The sequence below is a fragment of the Sinocyclocheilus anshuiensis genome, unplaced genomic scaffold, assembly GCF_001515605.1.
Source record: "Sinocyclocheilus anshuiensis isolate Anshui unplaced genomic scaffold, SAMN03320099.WGS_v1.1 scaffold850, whole genome shotgun sequence".
NCBI classification, from domain to species: Eukaryota; Metazoa; Chordata; class Actinopteri; order Cypriniformes; family Cyprinidae; genus Sinocyclocheilus; species Sinocyclocheilus anshuiensis.
Genome location: NW_015537937.1, coordinates 467,624 through 487,809, shown reverse-complemented (window position 1 = coordinate 487,809; position 20,186 = coordinate 467,624). Strand labels below are relative to the sequence as shown.

Genomic DNA, 20,186 nt, shown 5'->3' with positions numbered 1-20,186 from the left:
CATGCTGTTTGCTCTGCTGCAGCCCCAAACCATGACAGACGTTTGCTTTTGCTTCTGTCACTAATGAAAGTCTGGATGGCCCCAACAGTTATTTTTACAAATTACAATTTAAAATAACTGTTTTCTATTTTAATATATTTTAAAATGTAATTTATTCATGTGACGGCACAGCTGAATTTTCAGCATCATTACTCCAGTCTTCATTGTCACATGATCTTTCGGAAATCATTCTAATATGCTGCTTTTGTGCTGAAGTACCATTTCTTAGTATTATCAATGTTGTAAACAGTTGTGCTGCTTTACCATGATTTCAGGACTCTTTAATGACAGTTCAAGAAATTTCAAAAGAACAGCATTTTTTTGAAATAGGAACCTTTAGTAATGCAAACACACAATATTGTTATGCATACATTTATATTACAACCCCAATTCCAGAGAAGTTGGGACATTTTGTAAAATGCAGTAAAACCAAGAATCTGTGATTTGTTAACTCTCTTTAAGCTTTATTTAATTGACAAAAGTTCAAAGAAAAGATTTCCAATGTGTTCATTGACCAACTTAATTGAATTTCACATTCACATTTTGATTTTGAAGGCCGCAGCACATTCCAAAAACATTGGGACAGGGGAAAAATAAGTGAAAAGATTATAGAATATTCAAGTTAAACAGTTTTGAAATGTTCCACAATAAGCGGGCAAATTGGTTATAGTTGAGGGTATCATGACTGCGTAAACGAAAATAAACACACACCAACCAAAATCTGTCTTTGCAAGAAAAGATGGTTTATGGCTTATCACTTCATGCCTCTTAATGAGAGAATTGTCACACCACACTCCAAAAAAGTTGGGACAGAGGCACGTTTAACTGTGTCACATCAACCTTCCTTTTAATTGCAATGTTTCATTGTTTAGGAACTGAGAATACAAATTTTTTAAGTTTTGCAAGCAAAGTTTTGTCCAGTCTCACTTGATACAAGACTTCAGAAGCTCAGCAGTATGTGATCGTCATTGTCTGATTCTCCTTTTCATGACTGGTCATACATTTTCAATTGGAGTCAGATTTGGACTGCAGGTAGGCCAGTCTAACACATTCACTCTGTCTATACGAATCCACGCTGTTGTAGCACATGCAGAATAAGAGCTGGCATTGTCTTGATCTAATAACCATGGACTTCCCATGAAAGACATCATCTTGATAGCAGTATATATCTCTGTACAATCCCAATATATGCCTCGAGATGAGCTCTGGCCCAGAGAACCCGGCAGCATCGCTGCATAGAATTGATGTATAGCTTTTTCCTAGAGTAACAGATATTCAAGTTGCATGTCTTGATGCAGCAGCAGACTTTGGTAAATGATAGTGGTTTTCTGAAGTACTCCTTAGCCCATGTAGCTACATTTAACACCACAGCATAACGGTTTCTTATGCAATGCCATCTGCGGGCTCAAACGTCAAGCAAATTCAACTGAGGTTTCCTGCCTTGCCCTACATGTACTGTGATTTTACTTGTGAATCTTTTCACAATATTACGTGTGGTAGTTTGTGAAATACCTAAATTCTTTGCGATTTTGCATTGCGAAATGTGATTTTTGATTTGTTTGACACTTCTCTCTTGAAATTTGGCACAAAGTGATGAGCCATGATCCAGCTTTGCTTGCAAAAGACGATTGAAAAGAGATGCTCCTTTTATACCCAAACATGATACCTTGACCTATTACCAATTCACCTTCTTACTGTGAACTGTTTCAAAACAATTATATTATATTATATTATATTATATTATATTATATTATATTATATTATATTATATTATATTATATTATATTATATTATATTATATTATATTATATTATATTATAATAAGCATCTTATTTGAATTTTTTTTTCTATTGACAGCCCAACATGAAATAACCACAGACACAAACTAATGCACACACCTGCTGCGAGTTTCAGAGTCCTCGTGTGTGGAGTGACACATGGCACTGAACTGAGAGACGAAAAAGTCATATCTGCGATGGTAAGATGGCGTATCCTCCTCAATGTTTGCAAACTTCACAAACTACAATTGAAAAAACCCACACTCACAATGATTATGTCAGAAAAACACAACCACACCCAATCTTTTCTCACACAATAACATATTCAAAAACACTCCCATGCAAAGGTGTGAAGGCGATATTCCGCTCCCATGATGTGCAGAGGAAGTTACTGATATCAGCCAGAGAAGTGTGATATCTCATTAGAGAAGCAAGAGTGTGTGTTCAAGTGCATACAACATGTGTGAATCATTGTCTGTAAGGGTACATATTTGATATTTGTAGCATTTTATTTCACTAAAGTCCATTAAAAACAGCCATAATTCAGTTTTACAGGACCATATTCACCTGTTGTCTGACCCTCAGAATTAAACATGCATTAATCAAATTCTGTTTTCACTAGCTTCTGTTTGGAAAGTTTCTAACTGCTAAATGATGTGGGCAATCCTATGTTAATACACTCAAGCAGTCAATACCGTGATGATTTCCGAGTGACCTGCTTTTGCAAGGATATTAAATAATATGTTAGTTTACGCAGCTTGACTGAGAAATGTAGTTTCGGCCTGCAATAGATGATGCAATGTTTAAAACACCTAAACAATTCAATGCAGCAGAATATTTGCAACGCTTCAGATACGCTGGGAACATATTTGAAAAACCCAGATGAGGAATAATACAGCAGAAAATTGAGTGAGCAGAGAGAGACTGCACAAGAGAGAATAAAAGGGGAAAAAAGCACCATAACATAAATGGCAGAATAACAGTCAAAGCCATTTCTCATCTTCCACCTGAACCTCTCGCATCTCCTGCAAAGATTTAAACTCTTAAAAATAAAGGTGCTTCACGATGCCATAGAAGAACCTTCTTTCTCTAAATGGTTCCATAAAGAACCTTTAACATCTGAAGAACCTTTCTGTTTCACAAAAGGTTCTTTGTGACGAAAGAAGGTTCTTCAGATTATAAAAAGGTAAGAAAGAGATGGTTCTTTAAAGAACCTTTGACTGAATGGTTCTTTGTGGAACCAAAAATGGTTCTTCTATGGCATCGTTGTGAAGAACCTTTTGAAGCACCTTTATTTTTTAAGAGTGTAGGATTGCATTCGCTGGTTTGTTCATTCACACACACACACAATCTTACTGAGTTGGTGCCCAGCACTTGCAAATCAGGTTCTCTGGATTCCAGCAGTTTGGCTACCATGTGTAAGAAGCTCTCCACAAATGGCTTGATACTCTGGGAATGACACGCCATTAACAACTGATCCAACGCCTCCATCGCTATTACCACGTACCTGCACACACACACCAAGAATCAAGGGCCAAAATGAACACTCGAACATACTGAACATATTTGTACTCCAAACAGTAAGTAAAATTAAAAGTGTAAGAAAAGAAAAGAAAAGAAAAGAAAAGAATACAATTGTAAGATAATAACAAAATAGTAAGAAATAAAATAAATAATAAAACTGTAAGAACAGTTTTGATCTGAAGTGACAGCTTGGCCATCTTCTTTTGACCTCCATGGACAAATTATCATCATAAATTTTTCTATCATATCACTATTTTTTAATCCAGAACACATATGCAGAATATTTATCAAATTAAGATACCAAAAACAAAATATGAGGAACAAAAGCTAAATAGGTCTTTATTAAAGGGTTAGTTCACCCAAAAATTCTGTCATTAATTACTCACCCTCATGTCGTTCTAAACCCGTAAGACCTCCATTCATTTTCGGAATACAAATTAAGATATTTTTGATGAATTTTGAGAGTTCTCTGACCCTCCCATAGACAGCAATGTAATTACCACGATCAAGGTCCAGAAACGTAGCAAGGAGATTGGTAAAATAATCCATGTGACATCAGGGGTTCAACCGTAATTTTATGAAGCTACGAGAATATTTTTGTACGCAAAGAAAACAAAAATAATGACGTTATTCAACAATTCGTCTCCTCCACGTCACCCTGGTGCCATTTTGGAGAGTATCCACTGAACGTAAACAGCGTATGCTATTCTGTGTCAGATGCGTCATGCAGATACATTGTTTTTTGTTCAAATCAAAGCGTAAACAACGTAGAAAACGTATCCATGTGACGCAGCTGATACAGAATAGCATACGCTGTTTACGTTCAGTGGATACTGAACATTCTTCGTAAAATTACGGTTGAACCACTGATGTCACATGGATTATTTTACCGATCTCCTTGCTACGTTTCTGGACATTGATTGTGGTAATTACATTGCTGTCTATGGGAGGGTCAGGGAGCTCTCAGAATTCATCAAAAATGTGTTAATTTGTGTTCCGAAGATGAACGAAGGTCTTATGGGTTTAGAACGACATGAGGGTGAGTAATTAATGATAGAATTTTCATTTTTGGGTGAACTAACCCTTTAACACAGTAACATCAGTTGTCATACGGACAAAAATACATTTATCATAGAAAAGAAAAAACAAACACAAACAATCTTATGGCCAGTAAAAACTATTTATGGTCAATATACTTAAAATTTCACTCATTAATGGCAGGTGTGTCAAAGGTAATTCTGCATTGGCACTAAAGTGATGTGGGAAATAATTGTGTGTATGGTTGTAATCATGCGTATCTTACCCGTAGCGATGTCGAACCACATCTCTGCTGAGGCGTTCGGCCAGGTACGCTCCGATACGGTCCAGCTTTTCTGGGGCTGACACTGCATAAAAAGTCAGCTTTTCCATATCAGATTTCACTAGTCCATCCTGAGGAAAAAAAAGGCTATAAATTGTAAAATACAACTAGGATTTGACTGGAACTTTACAAGAAAATGTGCCTCTTTACCAGAAACTGTCACTTTCTGCAATAATCTTGGAGTTAGCAGTTTAGCTGGGATTAGCAGTTTATTCTGGACTACTTTGGTTTGTAATTGTACCTAGCGATTTCTTAGTAAAAATATTTGAAGTATAAATATTATTTGAAAGTATTCAAATCTTTGAGTTTTTAAGACTGAGTAGAATATTTACAGTGAATAGTTTCTACTGAATATAAGAAGTGTTATTCAACAGAAGGCATCAGAAAATCACTCTTACCCAGAATCCCTTAAGATAAATAAACTCCTGAAGCTCTCAAAGTGCTAATGTGACGTGACATGTGGCCAAGTATGGTGACCCATACTCGGAATTAGTGCTCTGCATTTACCCATCCAAAGTGCACACACACAGCAGTGAACACACACACACCGTGAACACACACCCGGAGCAGTGGGCAGCCATTTTTGCTGTGGCGCCCGGGGAGCAGTTGGGGGTTCGGTGCCTTGCTCAAGGGCACCTCAGTCGTGGTATTGAAGGTGGGAGAGAGTGCTGTACATTCACTCCCCCCACCTACAATCCCTGCCGGTACGAGACTCGAACCCACAACCTTTGGGTTATGAGTCCGACTCTCTAACCATTAGGCCACGACTTCTCCGTGTTAATTAACCATGTTAATTAACTTAACACGATTTTAACGTACAGTACATAACATGACTGTAGGGAATCTGTCTCGCTGTGTGTGTGTGTGTGTGTGTCGGTGGAAACAGTCACACCATCTCATGAGAATATTACTCACACTTAGCCTTCAGAGAAAACAATTGTGTGTGTGTGTCCCTCTAATTAACAGAGCTAAATGTTAATGTGATGAATATGGAGTAACAGCAAGGTTAAAAACCTTCCGAGTGTGTGTTGGTGTATATCACATTTTCAAAAACTGCTGAACAGGTCAAAGGTCAAAATTAAAGCATTAATAATATATTTTGATAATAACATTGCCAAGACACTTCTCTTCAACAATATGAATAACGAGCAACAGCTGCTAGTCAACGGTGCTTTAAATTTAGATTGATAGTCCAAGCAGCTTCTTCCTTATTATGCATGGCATTTACTTTAGCTGGTCTCTGAGGACAGGAAGAGCCGATAAGAATATATTTTGATCACAGCACTTGAACTTGAATGTGTCTGAATCCCAGTGCATGAACTCTGATATAAAGATGGTATTTAAAGAAGCATTTATTTAAAGCATCTGTCAAAAACATATGTAAATTAGCAAGACTTGTTGACTGCAGAATTCTACTGTGTCTCCTTAAATGAATCTATAGAACTGTTTAAAATGCAGATGATACAGTGAGATATTGATCAGGCCAATATTTCAGCCCTTTTAAGATTAACAGCTAGTATCCATTGCTTGCCAATGAACAAGATTCTATAAGTTACAAAATTGATGATAGTCTTATCAAACGGAAAGTGAAAATACATTCCAAACTATCAAATATTTGACTGAATTTTAATATTTCATAGTGTAATTTTATTAAATAGTTACTGAATAATTAGTATATCAAATTATGTGTGTGTGTGTAAATACAGATGATACAGTGAGATATTGATCAGGCCATCATTTTGTCCATTTTAAAATAATGGCTAATATCCATTGCTTAGCCAATGAACAAGATTCTATCAGTTACAAAACCTATGAATAATCCTGTCAAATGGAAAATTAAAACATTTTCAAATATTTGAGTAAATTTTAAGATTTTACAGATTAAAAAAAGAATAAAAATTTAATTACTAAATCTAAATCTAATTATCCTTAAGAAATCATTCTAATATGCTGATTTATTATCAGAATTATCAATGTTGGCAACGGTTGTGCTTCCAAATATTTTTTTTTGTATAATAATAAAAATAAAAATATTATTTTTGAAGTTATGACAACATTATTTCTAAATGTTCTCTGAACATTTAAAATATCCAGTATCCAGTATTTTAAATGGTTTAAACAGTATATCTATATATACACAAACACACACAAATGTTAAGGGAACATTTGATTTGGCAAATATTATGGGAATGATGAATATATTACAAGAAAAACGTCCTATGAATGATGTATAAATCACATTTTTGTGCAAACGTTTTGAGAACATTATGAAAGACCAGACGACTTTGAACGAATATTATATTAACGTTACTGGAAAACTGGAAAGTTCTAAGAACATTCCCTGTTAGCTGGGCCTGTTTTGCATGCGCATGCACCAGATTCATCACAGATTGTATTTATCTAGTTATTTGACTGATACGTTTTTCTTGGCTCACAGTCATAGTCATTTTAGTATGCATAACATTAATATATTATTGTGCGAATCAAAGAAATACATCAATACAGCTCAACCAATTATGGTTCTGTATTTGTTTTCCATGCAAATGATCATTCTTGTTTTGTTTTAGACTTAAATTACTGGAGATCAGGGCAGGAGTTGATGGCTTCATGGTCTACGACATGGACCTGATTGAGCCCATGCAAAAAGTAAGTGTCTCACATAAGTTGTTAATTTCTGTCTAGTCATTGATAGACTTCCCCATCACAGCACTCGCATACAGTATATACATAGAAAAACATATCATCTCTCTCTCTCTCTCTCACACAGCTGTTTCAGCTTCACTCTCATGGTCAGAATCAACTCCTGCAGCTGCGTGAAGACATCACTGTGACCCCTGAAGACTTGCTCACTATGCCTGCGGTCAGTTGAATTCTATCACTGCAAATCATGTCAACATTTTAATAAATGTGTGGTGAGTGAAAATGATGTTGCCTTTGTATTGTGTGCTTTATATTTCTATAGGGAGGAGTAACACTGTACGGACTGAGGTATAACATTGCTGTAGGAGTCCTCTTCATTGAAGCCTGGCTTTCAGGTGCAAAACTTTATTTCACCTATGACCTTTTAAACAACACTTTTATGCTATGTGATGAATGGAGGTTTTAGTAATATTAACTTAGTACAACAGGCAGAGGTCATTTCTTCTATCTGGGGAAGGTTGAGGATTCAGCAACAGCAGAGATATCCAGATCTCAGGTTGGTTCACAACACTGTCCAGCTCTCATGCTACAATGTTATATTATCTCTTACTTTAAGAGGCTGCATTTGTCAGGTTTGGCAGTGGATCCGGCACCAAGTGAGACTGGAGGATGATGGGACAGTAGTGACCCGAGCTCTTGTCAGCAGTTTGGCTGAAGGATTGATGGAAGATCTGAAGGCAGCCATACATTGCCAAACAAGCAGGTAGAGCAGACGCTTCATACGCTTCATAAATTGGATTGAGAAAACATTTGTTGGACTTGAACAAGAAATAGTGACCAGTGGGATTCACGGGATTCACACAACAAAATACCATGCATTACAGTGATTTTACAATGGTTACAGGATGTCCCTGGAGACAGTATGAAGAAATCATTGTTCAATAGTTCAATTACAATAAATAAAAAAGATGTTAATATTACAAAATAAAAAAATTAATTGTATACTAATAAAATAAAGTACTATATGAATATTAAACTCTTTCTCAATGTTCTATACCTTATTAGTCTAACTCTGTGTTATCATTAACTAAAACAATATATACACTGCCGTTCAAAAGTTTGGGATCAGTAAGACTTGTAATGTTTTTTTAAAGAAGTCTCTTATGCTCGTCAAGGCTGCATTTATTTGATCAAAAATACAGAAAAAAACAGTAATCTTGCAAAATGTTATTACAATATACACATGATCCTTCAGAAATCATTTTAATATGCTGATTTATTATTAGAATTATCAATGTTGGCAACAGTTGTGCTGCAAAATATTTTTTGGGAAACTGCAATACTTTTTTCAGGATTCTTTGACAAATAAAATGTTAAACAGAACAGCATTTATTAAAAATATAAATCTTTTCTAACAATATACATCTTTGCTATCACTTCTTAACAATTCAACACATCCTTGCTGAATAAAAGTTTTAATTTCCTTCAAAAAAAGAAAGAATACAAATGTACTGACCCCAAACTTTTGAACTGTAGTGTATATTGTTAGAAAAAAATTATATTTTAAATAAATGCTCTTCTTTTTAACTTTTTATTTGTCAAAGAATCCTGAAAAAAAGTATCACAGGTTCCAAAAAAATATTAAGCAGCACAACTGTTTCCAGCACTGATAATAAATCAGCATATTAGAATGATTTCTGAAGGATTATGTGACACTGAAGACTGGAGTAATGATGCTGAAAATTCAGCTTTGCATCACAGGAATAAATTAGATTTTAATGTATATTAAGATAGAAAAACATTAGTTTACATCATAATAATATTTCACAATATTACATTTTTTCCTGTATTTTTTATCAAATAAATGCAGCTTTGATGAGCATAAGAAACTCCTTTAAAAACATTAAAAATCGTTCTGATCCCAAACATTTGAACGTTAGTGTATATATACACACACATTCAAATTATTATTTATTTTTATTTCAATTTTGTGCATGTCTCATGTATAATTATATTACAAAACCTAGATGTAATGCACTTAAGATGGATGCCTAGCAGACAAGTTGGCAACCAGGAATATTCCATTCCATTCTTCTAATATTCCAGAAATTCCTTGCATTTCCATTTATTTCAGTGATATGTTACCTTGGGGTCCTCTGGGAAAATGTTGTCCACTAGACGCTTGTAGCGTGGCCGCAGAGGACCACAACATCCACACACTCCTGTCAAAAGAGAGAAGAAGTCTTACAAATACAAAAGAAAGATGGACAACCTTGACATTTTAAATCAACTTTGTATGTTTTCTGTTCAGTCTGCATGAACACAAATGATTGCAGCGAGTTTGAATTTGTGTATTTAATGAAATAAACAGAACTAAGGTACAATTCTTACATCTGTCTGCATGGTTTTGCAATTGTTTTTCTATTTTAACAGGTTTTTTAAAAACATCTCCTGCCATAGCATCACATTTTAAGACGGTTTGTTAAGATAAAGATAAAAGTTCAGCTTTTACAAATGTGCCTCGTGACACCTGCTTTCTGTTGCGTTTCACTGCGCTGTGTCTGGAGGTTTCTGAATGCAAGAATGGCCCTAATGAGATCGGACAGATATGAAACATAAGCAGTCTGACACATGCATTCAGACTTCACCCACTCAAGCCAATAAGAACTTCAGAATCTACATATGTATGATATTAAAATGAGCTGTCAGGATGAAATGTGTATGTGTGCACTGATGAAAGGCACAATGCAAACTACAGTCTGTGTGTGTGTGTGATGCCACACAGTTTGAAGGGCTGATTAATTATTAAAAAAAGTCAAAGAAGAAATCTGAGAGCAGCAGAGCAGCCAGTACACACACAAACACACGCACACTCCTTATATTCAACACACACACGCTGCTCCTGACAGCCCTTCACCAGCTAGAACTGAAATTGTTCATTCATCCAGTCCAACATGGATAATAAATCTGGATTGCATGTGCATGCATGTGTATATGCCAACAGAAAGTGTGTGTGTGTGTGTGCAGGGACTGTAAAGTGAGATGTGGAAAAGGAGCCGCCATTATCAGCTCAAACACCTGATCCAACTTCAGAAAGACGGAAAAAGCGAGATGCTGCGAGGGAGAGAAATAAATAGAATAGCAAAAGAGAGCGGGTGAACGAGCCGAGCTCTACGGCAAAGTGACAAATGCATCAACAATCTTACCAACAAAGGGTGTGCAGCAGGCTTGTATTAATCATCATGATCGCACACAAACAAACACACATAGATACCAAGTCTGCTAAGGAAAGATCTCCTCTCCCAGGTGTGTCTGTATCTGAAGGTCCCGTCAGCTTCCGAGCGCGGCACCTGCCTGTACCTCCTCATCATGACCTCTGACCTATGTTGACTCCTTTAGACCCCCGGAACCTCAAACCTGGTCAAAACAGCAACCTTTCTGCCTCCTGCTTCAACCCTGGTCTGAGACTCAGACACACCTGAACTGAATACCTGTAGAGGACTCGCCCTCTACTGGGACTGGCAGGAGAGTCAACCAATTACAGATGAATGGAAGTTACGCCTACTGTGTTCTGTCAATGAGGTGACAGACAGAAAAGAGGCCCGGACTCAGAAAGAATCATCTTTTACATAAAAAAATTAAATAAAAAAAATGGCAGGCTTTGACGCATTTAACTTTGTAAAATTATGCATTTAAAATGGATGCATTTAAAAGTTATTAAAAAAATCAACAGTACATAATGAAAGGTGAGACTGGAGTTGATTGGTTTGTAAAAACTGGGGCATATTATTTGTTAAAATAATATTTTCTTGCTCATAGGACCTTGTTTACATCAGCAGCAGACAGTAGAAAGTATCATATTTTGATGAAAATTTATAACACATGTTTGTACACAATGTGCACAAAAAGATTCTCTCGACAATAAAGTTTTTTTTTCTGTCCTGGTCGACATTTTTTTTTTTTTTTTTTTTTTACAGAATGCAATATATATTTGGACATTAATGTTAAAAATAAATAAATATGAGATATTATTACATAATATATAATTAAATATTATATATTATTATATATTATATGCAATATATATATTTGGACATGTATGTATATATATATATATATATATATACTGCATATACATAGACACACACACACATATACGTATATATTAGTATAAATGTGAATGAGTGTCACATATATTGAGTGTATGAGTGTATATATTAGTAGTATACATATATATTACGTATATAAGTTGCAAAATTAAGTTTTTTAATTTTCAATAATAGATGGAAATTACATAAATGATAAATTCACTATATAAATTACTATAATGTGTTATAATATACCTGTGTCAGCTTTAAAGGGTCATGAAACCCCAGACTACTTTTTCTGAGATTTTCTGAGTTTGTGTTGCACATCATAGAAGACAATGTTAGCATTCCATAGTTCTAACTGTTGGAGAAAACTGGTTAATATTAAGCTTTTTTGCGCTATTTTTATCTTCCGGGTTTAAAATCTACATTGTGTTGATGTCACAATTTGTGACGTGGCAATGGAGTATAGTACATCGATGACGTGTTGGTGTCTATTAAATTATTCATGAGACTGCGTGTTCTTATCCTATGAGAAGATGCTTCGCTTAATTATTCACAACAGCATGTGTTGATTTGCTATGAGAGACGCTTCAGACTGCGAGACCGCGTACATAAACTGAGAGAAACGTTCATGGATCGAACGAAGGAAAGTGTTTGTTTTTGCTTTGTAATAAGAGTTCGGCACAAACGCGATTCATAACCGTTTTTACAGCTCTGTGACACAACCGGTCAAAAGGCTTATATAAACGCCGCAGAATAAGCCTAAAGTTGTCAGAGGTGCAACAGCACGTTCATATATATGTTTTCAATGCAGAGTGCAAATGGCAGTGCATTTATTTGTGTTTTTAACTCGATGGGAGCGAAAAACACTCTAAACACACTAAACACACTAAACACAAGAATAAAGATTCTTTTATCTTTATTCAGCGAAATGAAACTCTGAAACCGAAGCTGTGTGTGTTGTGTGTTGTCTGTCTCCCCTCTTCCCTCTCCACTCTGCTGCGCACCATGCCCACTTTTTTAGCCTTTTTTAAAACTGTGGTGAGAACCAGTGCTGAAACGGGGTTTCGTGACCCTTTAAATTCAGAAACGCTTCTGGAAAATAACATGACTTCATTTGTTTATAACACTATCAAAATACTAAATATCAAAAGACATTTAGTTTAGACAAAATTTCCCGTGAGCTGGCTAGATAATGTTTTTCGGTGACAAATCAGCAGATTTGACAACAACCACGTACTAGCCTACACATCACAGAGAACCAAATATTTAAGTTTGAAAGGCATAAATGATGCATAATCAACAGAGCATTAGGGTCTAAACAGGACAAGTGACAATTCAGCCAACTGAACGACAATTCCAAATGCGGGTCCATTTTGATTTCACATTTTTAATTTTCAAAAAACACAAAACAAGTTAACAAGCGCAGGTTAAAACTGTCATTCGCAAATGAAGAGACAATATAAATAAATACTACTAATGTCAAGGGCATTCTAAAAAAAACTAAATCAAGTTGTTGTTTTCTTCTTCATCTACATTTCCATGAGGAAAGCTCTATTTCATAACAGAGAAGACACAGCCACAGCCAGCAGGGGACGCTCACCCTGTGCGGGCCACCCCAGAGCAGGGTGCAAATCCTGCTTCCCACTGGTGCCTGTTGAATCCCCATTACTGCCAACACGAGAGCGTCTGGGGAAATGAAGAGATTGATTCAGTGCCTGCAGAGAAAATCCTCTTAACCTTATGAGGACCTGAAATAGCTTAAGAGTTTGAAGAGCGAGAGCAGAGCCCGAGAAAAAGCTGCCATAACAGAATTACCATCTATCTTAGAGACAGACCATGATGCATAATAACGAAGGCAGAACTTTAAGACCTTTGTGTCCACATGACAAACACAAAACAACCTGTGGGGAGTAAACTAATAATAACAAAAAAAAGTTAAAAAATACATTTATATTTGTTTTTATTCAACTTTCTAAGCATTGCAGTCAAATATTTGTTTTAATCTGCCACAAGATTTTAAATATAGTAAATATTCTAACTAGAATGTTTGAGTTTAACCTCTGACCTTTCATCTGTGCATGTTTGCTTTAGTGTGTGTGTATATACCGGGCTTACTGTTCATATTTGAAGCTGTAGACCAAAGTGTATGATGTAAAAACCCATAATCCTTTGCCATTTGACAGAGTACAGGTAGAGTCTATACAAATACACTCTCCCAAACACACAGATACACACGCTGTGCTAAATTTACCAGCATGGGTCGATGGAGTGGAGGGCAAATAACAAGATATGCATGAGCTAGTCAATATGGAGCGAAAAAAAGGAATGGAGGAGAGAGCGAAAGAAACTGAAAACCTCTTATCTCGTGCTACCATCCGACCAGTTTTACATTTGAGCAAAATTCAACCATTTACACCGTGTACATCGTCTGCACATTTGCCGTGCACTTATGAGATCATTAGCCCAGTTACTATTTCCCATAATGCAATGCAAATGCCTCCAAACTGACATCGGGGAACACGGCAGGCAGTGATAATGTAGGCGACTACAAACAAAATCGTGCGTGCCTGCATACTCTGTTTTGGTTATGAAAACAGCATGAAGCATGTATGGCATTTACTCAGGCCGTATGTAAATATGCTGTTTCAAACACGTAATCCCTCTGTTTTTCTCTCTTATTCCATGTTCTTTATAGTTCTAATTAGTAATCGACCAATATGGTTTTTCAATGGCTGAAGCTAGTATTTAAAGATCAGGATGGTCAATGTAATGCTAAAGGGTAGTTGGCACATGGCCTGGTGAAATATTAATGTAAACATGGTCTGTTGAATGTTAAAGTCATATTTCATCCAAACAATACATTTGTTCATCATTTATCACCCAAATCTGTCATTCCAAACCTTCTATGATCCACAGTAGAAAGAAAGTTCACATTTGAAAAGACACGAGGGTGAGTAAATAAATGATAGATTTTTGGGGGGGTGAACTATCCCGTCATTAATACTAACATAAATACTGGCAAGGGGAAAAAACACTGCTGCTGTTTTGATAAGTTAATAATGTGATATACCAAAATTTTAATGACCTGAAAACAGCAAAAAGGAAAAAAAATAAAAATAAAATCGGTTTTAGCCTAAATAGTTTGGATTCTGTCTGAGTTCTTCCAGCTGGTTACCACCAGATAAGCAGCAAATACAGTGATAAATCGATTTCATTGACCGAAACAATGTTTGATTAGTGCTTATTAGCATTTCGACTGCATCAGTGTCTTTTTCATGCACACAATGTCGACACTGCAACAGGTTCAAGTCAGCAGTGTTTACACACTTCACCATGAGCAAAAATCATGCTAAAGTAGCAATATGTAAAATTGTGTTTAGATTAAATATCTAGAGGTGTCTCGTTGCCAAATAAATGTACTAAAACTGGTTTAATTTATCACCGGAGAACAAGACACCCTGAGCAGAATAAACAGTTACAATAAAGTAGTGATTACTGAAACATTATTATCCGAAAGAACCAGATCACTAAAAACAAAGAATCAAACTTCACCGTTTGCCTGAGGCTCTGGATTACAGGCAATAATGTTTTTTTGCACAGACTCACTGTTTCACTTCGTAAGACCTCAATATATCGTCAGGAGCCTCGGGTATTCATTTTGTGTTGCCTGATATGCTTTTTTGACTCTCAAAGTGATGATAGCCATTGATTTGCATTTTATGAATCACGAAGGACCACTGATTCAGCTAAAAATCTTTTATAGCTTTTTTTCTTTTATCTTTATTCACTTACTGGCTATTATTTTCTTATTTTTAAAGTAAGGTTTACATAACTGAAAAAGAACTACACGCCATTGTTTTAATTCCAATAACTAAGTAATCAATAAGTGAGGTTAACTAGTTCCAATTTTTTTAATATATTTTGTAAAAATATATCAGTATTTTAATTTGCATGCTGACAGTGTGTTGTAAGCTTCAAATTATATTTAAATGTAATTTAATTTAAATACATTTAAGTTAAATTCATCTACTTTGAATTATCGCCAGTACAATTATACACATTCAGATGGACATTTTTGGCATGTTGTGAGTGAGCTTTAAATTAAATTTAAAATTAATTTAATTTAATTTAAATCATTTAAAATTCGCGAAACTCATTCACATTCACACAGACATCTTTGGCACAAGTGGGAACTACCACTTCTATTAATCGGCCAAAATGGCTGTTATTGGCCGATGATCTCAAAATGGCCAAAAATTAGCCTTGTCGATAAACTGGTTCTAATGATAGCTTTGATAGCTGTACCTGAAATCAAGCAATCAAGGACACACGGACAAAAAACAAGCACAAACACACACGGATCAGACCTACCAGCATCAGCGTTCTCTGAGTCCATGTCTGTGTCTGCTCACTGGACCTGGGAGACAATCGCTCTCTTTCTGTCTCTCTATCTCTCTCTCTAGGTGCTGTACATTGCAGGAAGTCTAACCATATTCTATAACACACACACACACAAACACACACACGCGCGCATCTGCATGAGGACAGAGAGTGAGCAGTATTTAATTCTGATGATGCTGGTGTTTTGGCACATTGAAAATTTCACTGCAGTGTCAACACGAGCATCTGACCGAATAATGCCACGCACGCGCAGTCTTGACCAACACAAAACACACACGCTGCCGCCTTCCCTTGATGTTTTCCCTCACACTGAATCTTCACTAGCACGGCGTCCACTGCGCATATGAATGAGACATTGCTGAAAGGAAAGCGAGGAACACCAATACAAAACAGATGACAGATCAAACACAAACACAGATCAAACTCTCTGGCTCACTCAAAACGGAAGATCAAACTTTGCTTTGCAAACGTGCACATTATCATCTCAAAGCCATGAGAGAGAAAGGAGAAAGATCCTTGAGAGAGAGATAAACAGAGAGCTCCTTCAGAGAGAGAGAAGCGGAAAGATTGAGAGAGAGAGAGAGAGAGGCTGGGCGGTCATTGTCCCCTGCACACAGACCTTTCAACAGCATTTACACTGTCAATCAATTATGATTTTTTTTCACTGATATTTGAACAGACTGAACCTAAATGACAATATCATCTGACATTCGATTAAGTACATATTGCGAATATCTGACATAGTCATTTTTACTGCAATATGAGAAAGATTTAACATCTCATGCTGCTTAGATATCCTAGCTGAAAGAACAAAAAGGCACAAAATCACATTGAAACAGCAGTTCTCATTTTAAGCAAGGTGTGCAAACTACAAACTAGCAAGCAATGACTTCTGTATCCAAAGTCAGGATTTGCCAACGCTTTGCTGCCAGCAGAAGCTCTTAAGGGTATGCTAACTCAAGTCCTCTGTAAAAGATTAAAACTCCATTTTTATTTTTATCAATAAGAAAGAAGATTTAATTTCATATTAAAATAATAATTATTGTTTTTACTCTTAATTAAAATTTTTAAAATAATAATAATAATTGTCCTTTATTTTAGTGGAGAACTGAGTTTTTGTTTTTTTCAATTAATGCTCTCCAGATTCCAAAAACGTGATTATTTGGACTTGAGCAAGATTTGTAAATTTTGGCAATGACTTCTATATCCAAAGTTAAGTTCTGCCAACGCTTTGCTGCCAACAGAAACTGTCAAGCGTGTGCAAATCCTCTGTAGGAGAATTAAACTCCATTTTTTATTCTTATAAATTCAATAATTTAACCTAATTTAATAATAATAAGCACTGTTACTGTTGTTGTTAAATAATAATAATAATAATAAAATCGCAATTTATTTTATCGGAGAACTGTGTAGTTGACAAATGTGTTTTTGCTGTTGTTTTTTTTATTAATGTGCTCTGTATTCCAAAATCTTGATTATTTGGACCGGAGTAAGATTTATAAAATTGGGCAATGATTCCTGTATCTAAACTGAGATTTTGCCAATGCTTTGCTGCCAACAGAAACTAGTAAGGGTGTGCAAACTTTAATAATAATAATTGTCCTCATAATTAATACATACTTGTCCTCTAAAATAATTATTTTAGTGTACAGCTATGTAGTTGACAAGTTTTTTTTTTATTATTAATGGGCTCTAGATTTAAAAACGTGATTGTTTGTGATTGAACAAGATTCATAAAATGTAAATCCAGAGCATGAACAATGCATGTTATAAGCGAATCACACTATGAACTTGAACTGAACCAAACTCTAACCCCTTATCACTAGTCAACATGGCAGACAGGCCTGGTCAGACATAAATCACTTGCCGCTCAAGTAAGTTTAGTTAATGCATACTAAGACCTACACATGAGTTACATTATCAGGGCAATCAACGAAACCAAGAACCAGTTATTTATCTAATGTCATGGCACAACTGACATGTGCCATATTTTGCAATATTTTGTCAACCTCTTCAAGACATTTTAGAGTCAAGCACATGCAATACAATGTAATTGTAAAAATACTACTAAACAATGTTAGATCACTAGTTAATAACAGTCAGTGATGTCTTAAAGGCACAATATGTAAGATTTTTTTATTAAAATATCCAAAAACCACTAGAACAGTGTTATATATTTTGCTGACTTGTGTACTTACATTATCCCAAATGTTTCGAAGAATGTTTAAATCCAGAGAAATAAGCAATTTTAACTAGTGACACGGACCGTTTCCTTAGTGTCATTGCGTCGCCTACCAATGACGTCATAACCCCTCGATTTCCACTCGGTTTTGTAGAAAACATGGAAACACCAAAGACGCTTTAATATGTTGTACTACGCCTTTGTCTATTTGTTTATTTTGAATACGCGCCCTCTAGTGGCGAAAATGACATATTGTGCCTTTAAGTGAATGTAAATAGACATGAAAACATAAGTCATATTTGTGTCAAGGAAATAGGCCTGTAGTGTGAATGCAGCCGCAAAACTTTTATAGAATCACTTTTTCTCTCCATTTTCCTCTCTCATCCCATGTCAAGGATAAAGGGCTCGTCTTACAGGGTCCTGACTGCCCAGAAATAGACTGTGTGTGTGTCAGAGCAGAGGTTATCATACTGCCTCTGAGGGGTGTGGGAGTTGTGGTTGTACTTCAGTGGAGAGGTCACCCTACTCTCAGTGTGTGTGTGTGTGTGTGTGTGTGTGTGTGTGTGTGTTTGTTGTACTTCTCTTCTGAGTGCGGAGCGTCAGCAGCAATAATCCTCAGGGGTGTCTGTTCTACTGCATCAAACTACACATTACACAATCTGACGAAATAATGCAACACTAAACAATATCACAAATGGCAAACTAAATGCCACATAAAACTATATTACATGCAAAACTAAACAATGTCACAAACATCAAACATAGCAATGATGAAAACAACACCAAACACCAGGAAAAATAATAGGGCAAATTTAACAAATGGCAAAAATATGCTAAACTAAACCACCAAAACCATTGCAAAGTAAACAATACCAAACCAGTCATGACAACGGATTAATAACAACATATCAAAAATGGTAAATCCAACAACACCAAAATGACATGCAAAATGACACCAAAACAATCTCGCAAGCTAATTAACACCAAAACGTCCACAAATGGCAAACTAAATGGCATATAAAACTATAACTGCTGATCACAGAACCGTGCTTCACTGAAAGATACGCATGACAATCGCAGCTTCTGTCAAATCGCGATCTCGATTCCATTTCGATTTATCATGCAGCCTTACTATACAATATGCTAAACTAAACACGCAAACTAAATCTCTCGAACACCAAACATAAGCGCAGCCAATAACAATTAACAACACCAAAACATTAGAATTAAACTGTATGGCAATACTGTGCATGTGCAATTGTAGAAATATCTCAAATAAACACACATTAGAATTTGCTTAAACTGTTTATAAAATGTTAGATATATTTGCACAGCTAAAAGTGGGAAGGACTACGTTGTGGTACTTAAACGTGAAATGTGAATGTGAAAATAAAATACAAAAGTTGTTGTCACAACTTGCTAAATAAATATAGAATTCAACTTACATGTGGTCACATGTGAGCGAATGTATATCAGTATGGCTTTAAATGTGCCTCAAACAGATACTGAAGAATTCAAACAGATATGTCATAATAGAAGAGAAAATGTGATCAGTTATGTTTCATACTGACTTTAAATCCAACAACACCAAAAGAATATTAGAACAAATACCCCAAAAAAAACAAAACCAATTAAACAACACCAAACTATTCTGCTAATACCAAACTAAACTAAATAAAAACCACAACAAAATCCAAAGTAAAGAATATCACAAATAGCATAAATATCAATGTAAATAGCGGACAAAATCAAATAAAACTAAACAACAGCAACCATTAACATCTAAATAAATAAAATAAATAAGCCACACGTGTCATATAGTGTTGGCCTCAGATAAAAGAAACTAAAACCACAAAAAAATAAAATAAAAACATTTTTATTACTTAAAATTAAATAAAAGATATATATATATTAGGGCTGCACGATTAATCGCATGCGATATTTAACGCGCATCTTATCAGTAAAGCCGGTCTGTAATCAGCGGTAAATCTCCATCACCTGCGTGCTTTCACATTGAGCAGCATTAACTACACAGAGCCGTTGTTCACTGACGAGCTGCGCTAAACCACGTTCATATTCGCGCGATTTTTTGCGCTGCTCATCAGTGAACAACGGCTCTGTGTAGTTAATGCTGCTCAATGTGAAAGCACGCAGGTGATGGAGATTTA

The 20,186-nt window shown here is 35.7% G+C and overlaps 2 protein-coding genes across 5 annotated transcripts in view; one reads left to right on the top strand and one right to left on the bottom strand.

The window, feature by feature from the left end:
- Positions 1 to 20,186, bottom strand: part of LOC107659489 (protein EFR3 homolog A) — a 43,666-nt gene that overhangs the window by 22,241 nt on the left and 1,239 nt on the right. For all 4 annotated transcript variants that reach the window (XM_016448451.1, XM_016448459.1, XM_016448468.1 and 1 more), the window contains 4 exons: positions 9,487 to 9,563; positions 4,645 to 4,772; positions 3,174 to 3,324; positions 1,938 to 2,059 (listed from right to left, as the gene is read on the bottom strand). In XM_016448451.1, the coding sequence (XP_016303937.1) occupies positions 1,938 to 2,059; positions 3,174 to 3,324; positions 4,645 to 4,772; positions 9,487 to 9,563 (478 nt within the window). The remainder of the gene's footprint in view (positions 1 to 1,937; positions 2,060 to 3,173; positions 3,325 to 4,644; positions 4,773 to 9,486; positions 9,564 to 20,186) is intronic.
- On the top strand, positions 7,083 to 8,099 carry LOC107659777 (malate synthase-like). The gene is made up of 5 exons (XM_016448809.1): positions 7,083 to 7,347; positions 7,469 to 7,561; positions 7,664 to 7,736; positions 7,822 to 7,897; positions 7,974 to 8,099. The coding sequence occupies exons 1-5, from the start codon at positions 7,309 to 7,311 to the stop codon at positions 7,999 to 8,001; spliced, it is 309 nt and encodes a 102-aa protein (XP_016304295.1). The 5' UTR covers positions 7,083 to 7,308; the 3' UTR covers positions 8,002 to 8,099.

Coding starts and splice junctions, on each gene's coding strand:
- LOC107659777 (XM_016448809.1), top strand. CDS start 7,309: ATGGTCTACGACATGGACCTGATTGAGCCCATGCAAAAA. Junction 7,348..7,468: donor TGATTGAGCCCATGCAAAAA/GTAAGTGTCTCA, acceptor TCTCTCACACAG/CTGTTTCAGCTTCACTCTCA. Junction 7,562..7,663: donor ACTTGCTCACTATGCCTGCG/GTCAGTTGAATT, acceptor ATATTTCTATAG/GGAGGAGTAACACTGTACGG.